At 54.3% G+C, this 13,476-nt stretch overlaps 1 protein-coding gene across 2 annotated transcripts; it reads left to right on the top strand.

The window, feature by feature from the left end:
* Position 1: 1 nt before the first annotated feature.
* On the top strand, positions 2-12,329 carry MRPL21 (mitochondrial ribosomal protein L21). 2 transcript variants are annotated; one of them, XM_025879073.2, is made up of 7 exons: positions 2-148; positions 2,853-2,910; positions 5,444-5,529; positions 6,529-6,692; positions 9,252-9,304; positions 9,946-10,049; positions 12,215-12,329. In XM_025879073.2, the coding sequence occupies exons 1-7, from the start codon at positions 49-51 to the stop codon at positions 12,277-12,279; spliced, it is 630 nt and encodes a 209-aa protein (XP_025734858.1). In that variant the 5' UTR covers positions 2-48; the 3' UTR covers positions 12,280-12,329. The 2 variants fall into 2 exon arrangements, with proteins under 2 accessions (XP_025734858.1, XP_073739475.1); XM_073883374.1 differs by lacking the exon at positions 2,853-2,910 and having other exon boundaries at positions 33-148.
* Positions 12,330-13,476: the final 1,147 nt, after the last annotated feature.

The raw sequence follows: 13,476 nt of genomic DNA on the forward strand, positions 1-13,476 counted from the left end.
AAGGCTCGCGCCGAGGCCGTTTCCGCTTCCGGCCGAAGCTGCGGGAAGATGGCGGCGCCCGTGACAACCCGGATCGTGACGGTCGCCTTCGGGGGGCTGGTGTCCGCGTGCAGCCGCAGCTGCCTGAGAGTGTCCGGGCCCGGAGCGGGTGAGACCCGGGTGGCGGGGTGAGAAGAGGGAGCGGGGCGAACGGGGCGTGCGGGTCCGTGTCTGCCTCGGTGCCTTCGGTGTTGACCGCTTTTGTTCGGTGCGGTGAATGTAGTACTCGCTTTGCAGTCGGGGAAACCCGGGTTCGGATCCTGGTCCCTTTAGTGAGCGGCTTCGCTACAGACATCAGCTCCTCAACTCCCTACAGTGCCTGTGTTGTCTGGGGAGCAAACTGAGGCTCGGTTCAGACAACTTAGGTAACTTGCCCAAGGTCACACGGCAGGGAGGTGGGTCGAGAGTGATTCGGACAGCTCGGTACGGCTCCCAAGCCCGTGCTGTACCATTGCTCCCAGGCTTCGAGCCACTCTTTAGAACCTCCGCTGTCCTCCTCTGGAAAGTAGTGGTGAACGTCCTTACCAAATCTTAACCCATTCAGTAAAAGCAGCAGCCGTATTTTTATGAGGTTCAAAAAAGTTATGTTCGCCGGAAACACTGTATTTTTGCTTGAAATGATTGGAGTGTGTTATTTGTGTGTGGGAGTGTCTAGGTATGTTTTAAAATTAGGTCTAATTGTATATTTGGCGGTATTAAAGAATCGTTCCCTCTTTAAGATGGGATAATAGCGCTCCCGTTCTGTGCGTTTTCTAAGAATATTTATTGTTCATAGACGTGTACTGACATCTTTACTGATTAAACAATGTATCTGTGATTTACTTAAAAATAATTGCAAAGTTGGGCCAGAGGCAGTGTGAATCAAGTGAGTTGTTAACTGTTGAGTCCGGGAACAGCTGCTCAAGGGCTCTGGTCTCACGGTTCTGTCCTCTTTACTTTCGTGTGCTTGACGTTTTCCATTAGTAAAACTTGGATTTAAGTACGGAGGGACGTTTTAACAAAAGCACTGAAAATTACTCCGTTCTACCGACATAAAACCACCTCTGGAATGCTGTATTCAATTCCAGTCTCCCACCTTAAGAAACACATAACATGGAACACAGAGAAGGCGACCAAAATGATAAGCGGGTGGGACCTTGAAGAGTGAGAGAGGAAAACAGGATGGTAGACACACCACAGTCCTCAGAGACCTAAAGGATGACCCCATGGGAGAGGAGGGAGTACATTTGTTCTTTCTGGGGTTCAGGGCTAAGTCAAGACCATAGCTGAGAGTTACAAGGAAGCAGATCAGGTGCAGAAACTTTCCAGCTGAGCCTTTAACAATGGGGTGGCTCCCAAGAGAAGTGCTGAGTCCCCCGTCAGGGCGTATTTCAACCAGGGCTTCATGTGCTGACTCAGCAGAGTGGACTTCATTCATTCACCCACCATTTATTGAGCACCTTTTTTGCATCATGAACTGATGGGGGAGGGGTGGAATACATCAATAATAAACATAAATAATCCCTGCTTTTAATGGAGGTAGCATTGTGTGAGATGGGGAGGAGAAGCAGGCATGGGGGGGCGGGATCTGGAACCTCTGTAGGTTTTGAGATGCCTGTTAGATTTGCAATAGCAAATAGACAAGTGGATGATCAAATCCAGGCTGCAGGTGTAAACCTGGGAGTCACCAGTGTAGACGGGTTATTTAAATTCATTCCACTAGATGCAGTGGGCAGAGGAATGATAATAGAGAAAGAAGAGATAAGGCCGAAGGTCTAAACCCCAGGCACAGCGAGGTAGTGGAGGACAAACCAGCCCAAGACAGCAATAATTGGGAACACCTGCTAACAGGTACCTATAAAAGGGTGAATTTTATGGACTGTCAGTTGTAGCTCAATATAAAAAAAAATGCATCAGTAGATGCAAGAAGTAGTTGACAGAATTCAACATCCATTCATAACAAAAACTCTCAAAAAAATAGATACGGAGGAAGCTTTTTTTTTAATTTAGTAGGCTCCACACCCAACGTGGGACTCAAATTCACAACCCCGAGATCAAGGGCCGCATGCTCTACCAACTGAGCCAGCCAGGAGCCCCACAAATGAAACTTCAGGAACAAGACATCTTCGGAGATAAATGAATAAATAAACCCTTGACAGTTACTGAGTTGCTGTCCTCTGCTTTTTGCTCCTAAGCTCTGCGTTTGATTACTGGGCCCTTCGCTTGGTAGACCGTGATTACCTTTGTCCCTTGGTGTATTAGTCATCTACTGCTGCATAACAAGTTACCCCAGAGCTTAGCAGCTTAAGATGACCAGCGTTTGTCATGCACAGCATTTACAGGAGCAGCCTAGCTGGGTGATTCTGGCACTCTTGTCAGCTGGGGCTGGGCTTTCTGTTTCCAAGCTCACCAGGTGGGCCGTGGGCAGAAGCCTCCAGTCTTTTGTAACTTAATCTGAGAAGTGCTGTGCCCTTCCCTCTACCACATGCCATTGGTCACAGAAACCAGCTCTGTTGAGGAGGTGGGCTCCGCGGGCCGTCTCAAAAGCACAGAACAGCATCTGAACCCACTGGGCACTTGGCGGTCCAGGATCGGGTCGGTGGGTGAGCGGTTCTGGTTTTAGGCCCTTTTTGATGGCATGAGAACACATCTCGACACACACGAGCAATAACTGTAAGCGATGTTGTTCTAGCTTTGTTGACCTTGGTTTTCCCGCAGGTGCGTTGTGATCTGGGGCTCTGACTCGGGCACCAGCAGTAGTACTTGTGCATTTCGCTTTCTGAAGAGCGGTGGCATTTCTTACCGGTAACGATCGCTGTTTCTTGTTCCCTCAGCTTCCCTGGGGTCCGCTTCCCGAAGGTTCGGTTCGCAGAGCACTTCAGTTCCACAAGGGTAATATATCAAAACGTGGGTTTGGGTGACTCGTCATTTGTAGGACTGTCTTTATAAAGTCAAACTGGCATGTGCGTGGGATTTCGAGAACATCTAAATTTTCTCTTAACCTTTTGATAGTAGTTTTTTAAAACCCTTGACATAAACATAGATGGAACATCAAGCGTCCAAAGATAAATGTGCTTCTAGGCCTTATGCAGCTGATTTTGTTAAGGAAAGCTTGTGGCTCCTAATTAGAGACTTCTAAGTGGGAAGATGGACTCACAGGAAGGTTGGATCAGAATTTTTAGGAAGAACTTAAATATCATTTGGAAGAAAAAAATAAGTATCACTTGGAAGAGTTTGTTTAGTATTAAAATACACTTACGGCAAAAAAAAAAAGCCTTTTTTTAAAGATTTTATTTATTTATTTAAGGCGGGGACGAGAAAGAGAGGAGAATCTCAAGCCAGACTCCTCACTGCGCGCAGAGTCTGAATGCGGGCCTCACTCACGACATCAAGAGTTAGACACTTAACCGACTGAGCCACCCCAGGGGAAAAAAACCTTTAATGTAAACTACAGAAAGTAAATTGGACAAAATCACACCCGCTGGTAGGAATATCCAGGAGCAATAGAGGGTGACAGTGAAGAATTAGGAAGCTCCTGGGTCCTATCCTGGCCCTGCCCCTTGCAGCCCAGGGTCCCTGAGCTTTGTTTCCTCTTCTGCAAGATGGAAGTGGTGTTAGGATCTCTCTCAGTGGAGTTCTGTGTGCATTCAGTAAATTTCTACATTTAAAGAGCTTAGGACAGCGCCTGGCATACAGGGAGTTGTCAAGAGTATTGGCTGCTCCTGCATCGCAGACTCAGAAGTGGGGAGATTCAGGGGGCTTTTATGTTTCTCAAAAGAGGAGTCGAAAAACAGAATCAGGTTATAGAGAGAGATCCTAAGGGGGAATGTCAGTTACTTTGGTTTATTCTTTCTCTCTTTTTTTTTTTTTTAAGATGTTATTTATTTATTTGACGGAGAGAGACACAATGAGAGAGGGAACACAAGCAGGGGGAGTGGGAGAGGGAGAAACAGGCTCCCCGCTGAGCAGGGAGCCCGACGGCGGGGCTCGATTCCAGGACCCCAGGATCGTGACCTGAGCCGAAGGCCTGTGGAGTGCCGGGTTTGCGGCATCTGTTGTTTCGCGGTCGGCAGCAGAGGACAGCCAGGCCTGGCGAGGAGGCCAGAGCTCCTACGTCAGACCCCGCTCCTCCTTGTCCATCAGAGGCCACTGCCTGGCCACAGAGCGGGAGCGTGTTTCCAGGTGCTCTGAGAGGAGCACAGCGAACGAGTACAGTTTCATTTTCTTGGCCAGTTGACACCGCAGTGCCCCGAACCCCAGTGCGGAGAGCATTTGTTGTACACGCCCGTGTTGAGCACCTGCTGGCTGCCGGTAGCAGCACAGGGGCCTGGGGCCAGCTGCAGAAGCAGCGGCTCTTCCCCGGTGAGCAGCCTTTTTTCCTCTCTGGAGCTCTGCTGCAGAAAGACTGAGGTCAGGAAGGGTTCCCTGTGTGGCGGCAAACAGCAACAAAAGCTTTAAAACGGTTCTGAATAATTGAATTCGATACAGGCTCTCCTGAGCTCTCCCCTCTTTGTAGACTTCAGGAATTCGAGGCCAAATGAGATCAGGAAGTGGGAAAGACCCTGCCATCTCCTGTCGCCCATGGGCTCCCCTCCCTGCACAGTCGGCTCATCTGCTCCAGGCTGAGCAGGGGGCGGGACAGACGCCTGGCTGCAACACAAGACAGGCAGTGACGGCAGTGCCATGGCCGCTGAGTGCGCCCCCACACTGCCCGGTCCTTCTGGGCACACCGTCCCTCCTGACCCTGCGTGACTCTGGAGGCAGGTGCTTTTTTTATTCTCATTTGCTCCATGAAAGAAATGGGAGCGCAGAGTTGTGAGATGCTTGTGCTTGCCAAGGTCATGTTACTCTGGTGACAGAGGTGGGGTTCAGATCCGGGCCTGGCTCCTGTCTGGGCATGAAGGCCGAGCAGGCACCTACCTGGTAGGAGTTAGAGGTCGGGGCAGACCGGCTTGGGGCAGAGCAGGGGAAGTGTTCCTGTCGTGGGAGCCCTGCTCGCAGAGCCCTGGAATGCCAGGGTGAGGCGCGAGAGCCCGGCTGGAGGCAGAGAACTTGCCCTTGGGTGGAGGAGAGAGGGGGGCAGCTCTGTAGCTCATACCTCTGAGAGCCCGTGTGCCCCAAGGACGCTAAGAAGGGCCAGTCTTCTCTGCAGGTAGTTATTCCCAGGAGGGGCTCTTCTGGAATAAAATGGTTGGAATTCCTGTTTTGATTATGGAGTGATTAGTGGGTGTTTCTTGAAATACGCAGCCCACCTGAGAGGCTGCGCAGGAGCCCGTCCTTGGTCCCACCAGGGGGCAGGTCTGTACCCAAGACTCACGCATCGGCAGGGCAGTGACGGCCCCCCAGCCTGAGCACAGCCATTTCCTACAGACTCTGAACTGTCTTCCCACGGGTGTGCCACACACATATAAACTGTGTTTTACAGATACATTCCTAAAACATCGCTGAGTTCACCACCTTGGCCAGAAGCTGTCCTGCCAGACCCCGCTGAGGAGACCAGACACCATGCAGGTAACAGAGGCAGAAACTGGAGGGTGGTCGTCCCTCCTCCCCTCACCGAGGTGGTCCCCTGGCAACAGAACAGGATCTCATGTTTCCACGTGCCCTGAGACCCAGCGCGGTGTGAACACTCAGGCTCATTTTTGCCACTTGATGCAAAAATTTAAACCCTCGTTCGTTTCGCAAATGCTCCCAAGCACCCACCGTGGTCAAGGCAGGCGGTGTAAGCGAGGGAGGGGCCCTTGGTCCATCCCTGTCTCCCTGGTGTTGGTAGGAACGTGGGGGCAGGGGAAGATTTCCCCACAGTCAGAAGAGCCGGGGGTGCCGGTGCTGTCCCGGGAGTCGCAGAAATTGTCGGGGTGTCGGGACACAAGGAGGGACAATGTGGCCGGCCACCGTTGCCATGAGCGAGCGTGGGATCCTATTTCCCTCACAAGGCAGGAGATGCAGGTCAGCATGGGGCATCTTCCAGTTTTAAAGTACTGTTTGAGATGCGGCGCAAGATCAACGGTGTTCTGCCCCTTCTCCAGCCGCGGCTCCAGCCTGACTCTGCTTCCGAGGCAGGATCTGTGTGTTCCTCTCCAAGCCCCCAGCCCCAGGCCAGGCTGGGTGGGTCAGGGCTCGTAGACGCTTAGCAGACAGCGAACGGGGCAGGATAGCGGAGACCATGAGCTGAGGTGAGGCCGTGGGGCATTCCGTGAGGTCTGGGAGGATGCGTGTCTCTAGAAGCCCCCCACGCAGACGAGCCCATGCTCCTAGGAATGGCAGGCCAAGCGCTGGCCGTGGGGAGGGGTGCGGCCTTCAGTGGGTGACCTCACCAGTGGTGCCATCTGTCACATCGCCTGATGTCCCTGCTGCCGCTGGAGCTTCCTGCCCTGCTGAGGGAGAGCAGGGCGCCCATGGCCTCGTATCACTGTCGCTGCGGGCCTGGGCCGTGTGGGGCGGCGCGGCTGCCATGCCCAGTGTGAGCGGCTGACTGGCCCGCTGCCTGTCCTGTTTTCTGCCCCACAGAAGTCGTGGGGAAGGTGAACGAAATGATCGCCAAAGGCCGATACGGCCGGCTCTTCGCTGTGGTGCACTTCGCCAGCCACCAGTGGAAGGTGACCTCTGAGGACCTGATTTTAATTGACAACGAGTTAGACATTGCGTGTGGAGAGAGGGTACGGCTGGAGAAGGTGAGGCCGGCCATGCCTGTGTACCTGGGGGCTCAGTCACCAAACGTGCCTTCCTGCCCCCGGGTTCATCCCTGGGGGGCTTTCTTGGGTCAGTGGGCGAAGGCAGGCAGAGCCGAGGGTCGGGGAGCATGGGCGTCCCCTCCGGGTGTGGCGGCCCCGCTGGCTGCGCCCCTCCCCCAGGAGACTTCCTCGGAGCCGCTTCTGTGTGCTGAGTGTTCTCACATCTCAGGAACGTTCTCCCATAGGAAGGAGTGAACATCCTGGTTACAGACGGAGGGCTTTCCGCATATTTACGGAGAGAAGGTTTCGGCGGGAGTGCTGCTCGGCCTTGGCTTTGCTGGCTGCTTTCAGAGGCTGGTCTTAGAGGCGTCTCCCTGACCGATGTGCTTACCCGCCATTCTGCACTGCTCGGCTACGTATTTGGCCTCGCATGTCTACCCATCACTTACGATTCTGTTGGCTGTTGTGGGCGGCCTTCTTTGTTTTTTTCTTATTCTATTTATAGAAGTGTATAAAATCTAAGTTTTCAGGGACGCCTGGGTGGCACAGTCAGTTGAGCGTCCAACTCTTGGTTTCGGCTCAGGTCATGGTCTCAGGGTCGTGGCATCGAGCCCCGCCTCGGGCTCCACGCTTGACGCAGGGTCTGCTTGGGACTCTCTCTCCCTCTCCCTTCATGCACTCGCTTGAGCGCTCTTTCTCTCTCTCTCTCTCTTTCTCTCAAATAAACAAATCCTAAAATATATGTTTATATACATGTAAGTTTTCTATGATAGTTTTCTATACTCCTTCCTTTGTGCGGCAGAGTTTTTGTGTATTTACACCAAGGGGAGCATGAAACTCTGTTTGGGTTTTTTTGTTTTTTTTAAAGATTATTTATTTGAGAGAGAGCACATGAGAGGGGGGAGGGTTAGAGGGAGAAGCAGGCTCCTCACTGAGCAGGGAGCCCGATGCGGAACTCAATCCCAGGACTCCAGGCTCATGACCTGAGCCGAAGGCAGTCGCTTAACCAACTGAGCCACCCAGGCGCCCCAAACTCTGTTTCTAAGACGTATTCTCACAGCCTCTGGTCTAAGCTCAGAGCTGAACTAATCGACCGTATAGCCATCAACAGCCAGCCGTGCTCGCTTCTTGATGACACGGGGGCTCTGTCGTGAGCCCCTGAGCAAGGGCACGTTTACTCCATAGTGTCTAAGATAAGTAGGAGACTTTAGGAGTCTATCTGAGAAGATTTCTAAAAAGACTTTTTTTTTAAGTTTATTTGCTTTTTTTAGTAATCCTTATACCCAGCTTGGGGCCTGAACTCACGACCCCAAAATCAAGAGTCATGCGTTTGCGTTCTACCAACTGAGCCGGTGGGCGCCCCCTAAAAAGACATTGTTTTGAAACATTTCACGTTAACGAGAACATTATAGAAAGCACAACCTAATGCAGATCGGTTTTCCTCACTTAGGAAATTCAGTAGCAGAGAACGCGTCAACCTGAAAGTAACTGTAAGATAACATTTTGATTATTTGTCATCGTCAAACAGAGTCCATCGGTGTTGTTACAAAATACACTTTGTCTTTAAATATGTAAGTTTTATACAATCGGGTATTTTTCTTTTTTTTTTTAAGATTTATTTATTTGAGAGAGAGAGCATGAGAGGGGGGAGGGTCAGAGGGAGAGGGTGAAGCAGACTCCCCACTGAGCAGGGAGCCTGATGGCGGGGCTCGATCCCAGGACCCTGGGATCACGACCTGAGCCGAAGGCAGACGCTTAACTGACTGAGCCACCCAGGTGGCCCTGATCAGGTATTCTTCTTATCAGTAAAACTTAAGATGGTCTTCAACATCTACGAAAAATACCACTGCCCTCGCAGTGCAAAGATGTCTTCATTTGAGGCCACACTTGGCCACGCCTGGCCACGCTGAGGACGGTTTCTGGAACGTCCACATGGAATTTCCTAGTCTTTAAAAAAAGCACACTTGTGGGCACCTGGGTGGCTCAGTTGGTTAAGTGACTGCCTTCGGCTCAGGTCATGATCCTGGAGTCCCGGGATCGAGTCGCACATCGGGCTCCCTGCTCAGCGAGGAGCCTGCTTCTCCCTCTGACCCTCCCCCGTCTCATATACTCTCTCTCTCATTCTCGCTCTCTCGAATAAATAAATTTTTAAAAAATATATAAAAAAAAAAGCACACTTAAACCTATGTCTTAGCGGGATTAGCAGTTATGAACTGCCTTGAAAGACACTACAATGTGATTTTTCCCTGTATATGTTACGACCTTCAATAAAAAGTTTAAAAAAAAAAGCCACCGTTGTTTGACAGGACGGTTGACACTGTTCTCTGGATGCGCCATCACCACACCAAGTGCTCAGGGACAGTGGTCCTGGCTCTGCCGTTGGGCCCGCACAGGAGGAACCCCAGGAGCTGCGGCACAGTAGCCCGGGGCCGGCCTGCATCCCCACCGGTTCGAACCCCAGGAACGGCTAGGAAGGTGGCCGGTACCTTCCTCATGCTCCAGAGTCTGCGCCGCTGACTGTCCCGTCACTTGTTGGTAACGCGTCTGTTCCATTCGCAGGTCCTGCTGGTTGGAGCTGACGACTTCACGTTACTTGGCAAGCCGCTCCTTGGGTAACGCGCTCGCTCACGCCGGGCTTTGTCTAGGACCCACGCGGGCTGCATGGGAGGCCAGGCAGAGGACACCCGGGCCAAACCAGTGTTCTGTTACTAATTATTACAGTGGAGGCTTGTAAGATTTGTTGACAGACTACCCTGTTCTTTTGTTCTGTTTTTAAGTAAACGCTACCCCCCACGTGGGGCTTGAACTCACAACCCGAAGATCAAGAGTTGTGTGCTCTTCCGACTGAGACAGCCAGGTTCCCCTGTGCTGTTCTTTTTTATTATTATTAAATTACAATTCACATACAATATCGCATCCATTCTCTGTACCTTACCAAGTGCAGACCTCCATAGGCCTAGTTACCCTCTGTCACCTCCCCAAGTGATTACAGTCTTACCGACCGGACTCCCTGTGCAAAGTCACTTCATAATAGAAGTTCACACCCCTTGATCCCCGTCCCCCCAGCCTTCTCCCCTTCCTTCTACACTGTTCTTGATCATGCCTCTTGGCGGTTTTCAAAGCATCTGTAGGGAGGACATACTACTTTTATAATCAGCAAAAAAGAAAGCAAAACTTTGGAAATTCTTACATAAAGCATTAGTAAGATTGAAAAATAAGAAGGTATGTCATTGATTATCTTTTTCCCTTCTAGAAAAGATCTTGTTCGGGTAGAAGCCACAGTCATTGAAAAGACAGAATCGTGGCCAAAAATCAATATGAAATTTCAGAAAAGGAAAAACTACAAGAGGAAAAAAGGTAAGTTAGAGAAAGTGTGGCAGGCGCAGTGTCCCCGCCCTGCTTCGTCTGCTGGTCCTGCGGCTGCTGGGGGCCTGGGGCTGCTGGGGTGCAGGGGCCACAGACACCTGGAAGAGAGCTCTGCTCCGGTGCCCTGGGTCTGATGGGGAGGGGCGGACGGAGGTCACCCTTAACCAGGCCAGAGGTGTGGAGGGAGAGGGCCCTGGGAGCCTCAGGTGCTGCCGCCAGACTGCGGCTCAGCCGGTCGCTGCGGCGAGGCAAACATTCGCCTTCCCTGCAACCCGGCACAGCATGCCCCGTGAGACACGGACGGGGACACCAGAGGCGGCTCTCACGTCCTGCACAAAGACTGGACAAAGAAAGGGACGTGGTGGGGTCCTCTCAGCAGAACGTCGCCCAGCAGCACGCGCTAAGTGAACTGGCCCTCTATACGGGAACGGGAACGAATCTTCGATTCTAGTGGGGCCCGAGCAACACCTGACCTTGTGCCTCTGGGTACATATATCCGTCCACACATATTTACACACGTGTGTGTGTGATGGAACATGGGAAGGGGAAGAGAGGGAGCCCGTCTGCAGAGTTTCCAGGGGAGCAGGGAGGCTGGAGGGGCGGGGGGCTGTTGGTTGATAGAGAAGGCCAAAAATCAATATGAAATGTCAAAGGGGGAGCCGGGGGTGCCTGGGGGCGAGGGTGGGGTGAGGAGCGTGGGCTTCGGCGCACCGGCGATGGGATGCCTCAGACAGGAGGGCCCTCCTTCCAGCTCGGCCGGGGCGAAGGACCGGGCAGCAGTGTGGCTTGGTGATGAAGTGAGCATCCATCTGATGGCCTCACTGCTGGGCAGGAAGTCCAGGGGTCTGCTGGGGACCCAGAGGGGGTCGGTTTGCAGGTGGGAAGGTGTGGAGGTGGGGTCAGGAGTCAGAGCTGAAGAAACAAAGCCTGCCGTGGACGAGAGGAGGAGCTGCATGACGTGGTTCTGGAGGCAAGACAGGCGTGGACCAGGGGCGGCCGGCCGCCTGAGTCGCGTGGGGCGGGGGTGGCCCTGGCGCGGGCCCAGGAGACCCGGAGTGGAGCTGCAGGAGCAGCAGTAGGTCTGAGGGGTCACTTCACAGCAGAGGCCTCAACCGTGGGTGCCCCCGTGGGGGGGGGCTCATGACCCGTGCGTGAGGGAGCAGAGGGGCCCTGGGGTGGGCTCAGCAGCCAGTTAGCAGGAAGAGGAAAAGAAGCTTCATTTGGTGGCATTTTGGTGCCCGCTGCAGGGGTGTCACGGAAGTGTGTGGTGCGAGGGGTCGGGAAGGTGAGGGCATTTCCTGGGTAAGGGCAGGAGCCCCGGGTTTCCCTGACCAGCCTCCTGGGGCAGGGGCAGGCCCCGCACATCCAGGACGGAGGGCCTCGGGGCACATGGGGTCACAGGAGGCCCCCAGCAGCTATCACTGCCCACTTTCTGCTCTTCCACCCTGGGGGGGGCGCCCAGCCCAGGCTTGGCCTGCGCTCTCTCCGCTCTTGTCTCCTACATGTTACCCTTCTTTGTTCCAATCCTCGGCCCCCCACCTCTGCCCAGGTAATCCACGAGCAGGAACAGGACCATCCCTGCAGGAGCCTCCCCTGGAAGTCACCTTGTGGGGGCTCCTCAAGGCTGGGACCCGCAGGCTGAGGCATCCTGTCTTGGGAAACATGCAGCACTCACAGCCCCTGGTCGCCACCGTAACTGCTGGCCTGAACTGCCAATGGCACGGAGTTACTAAAATACTCCGACACAGTAGGCTTCCTTTCCTTCAGGTCAGGTCCACAGGAGCCTCTCTGCCACCCTGGGCCGCCTCCAGGCAGCCTCAGGTTCGACCATTCGGGGCTGTCCACCCCCAAGCAGCCCACGGGTCTCACGGCACACGGGGGGAAGAAGGGCCAGGCCAGGCCGCTCCTCACCTCCAGCCTCCGGGAGTTACAGCTGCTGCTGCTTCCGACGGAGCGCACGGAGCGCGAGGGGGAGGCAGGCGGCGCCCCCCATGAAGCCCTCATGGCACGGGGCCGGCAGGGCCCTCCACCTGGGGAAGGCTGGTGCCGGGCCAACTCCCTGTGGAAAGAGCAGGTGGTCCGGCGACAGGGTCTCACCGTAGCCCACGAACAGCATCAGACGTGGCCAAGCTGTGACTCTGTTCTCTCTCTTCCAGTTATTGTGAACCCACAGACTGTCCTCCGAGTAAACACCATCGAGATTGCTCCACGTTTGTGCTGATTGTGAAGCTCATGTTTACAGAATATAAAAATAAACTCCTGTTTTCTGGAGGCCGTGTTTCTGAGTTCTGATATAAAAAGCTTTGCGTTCCTGTGACAGATTGTTCTAACTTGAGCACCGTGTCTGTGAGCTTAGTTTTGTAAGCAACAGCCTCCCTGAGCCAGAGAAGCCTGGAATTTGGGAAGAATGACAAGCCCGGCCCTCCCAAGCTACCGACTCGAGGCTTGTTTAGGAGACAAGGTTGTGTTCTTGGCTGCCCTCCACCCCACCGAAGGCGGCAGGGCCCAGGGGCATGGTGTGGGGGCTCCCGGGACCCGGGAGCTAGCCGAGGGAGACACAACCTGGGTTCTGCTTCTGGCAGGGTGGACAAAGCCTGAGCGAACCCCACCTCCTGAGTGTACCTGTTGCTAGTGATTTGCTCTTTTAAGGAGCTGGGCTTCAAACCAGTCTGGGCCCAGGGTCCTTACTCTTGTCCTTTGCTCTTGGTCCAGCAGGGAAGGAGGGTCGTGGTGCAGGGGCTGGTGCTGCGTCCACGGGCAGCACAGGCAGGACAGGGAAGGACGGGCGGCGGGGGGCGGAGAGCCGGTGCTGCGTGCCGTTCGGGGAACTGGGTGTGAAGGGGCAGCAGAGGCGTTGTGGAATGGGTCCTGAAAGCAGCCACCTGTCCCGGGAGGCTTTGGGGCTGCCCAGACCTGTGTGGGGTCAGTCAGGCAAGGAGGGACAACAGGTGCTGAGCCCTGAGGTCAGGGAACGGGGGAGCGGGTTGGGGACGAGGGGCTCTCTGGACGGCAAGGCCCTCCGAGCTGTGTCATTCCCAGAGGTAGGGCCTTCCTCCCAGAGAATAGTCAGGGCTTGCGAGCCGCACAGTAAAACCCGTGGAACCGTAGTGCATGCTTTCTTCTGCAGGAGGCCTTGGAGAGTCCCGTTGGGGGGTCGCGGGGTCGGCCCTGCTTTGTGGACATGAAGACCGAAGAGCTGGCGGCCCCTGGAGACGCTCCCCCTGCAGTGCCCTCTGTGGACGGCAGGGGGCACAGTCCCGCAGGAGGAGGACACCCAAGTGGGCTGTGACGCGGGGGCGTGAGGGGTGGTGGGACCCAGCCCCCGAATGTGGAGCACTCTCCCCTAAGGCCACGCCGCGAACTTCTGCGGACATCCCTCATGCTGACAGGAGTCACCTTCCACGTTCTCTGCCTTTGG

This window comes from Callorhinus ursinus, unplaced genomic scaffold (assembly GCF_003265705.2).
Source record: "Callorhinus ursinus isolate GAN/ISIS: 27379988/994484 unplaced genomic scaffold, GSC_fseal_2.0 scaffold51, whole genome shotgun sequence".
NCBI classification, from domain to species: Eukaryota; Metazoa; Chordata; class Mammalia; order Carnivora; family Otariidae; genus Callorhinus; species Callorhinus ursinus.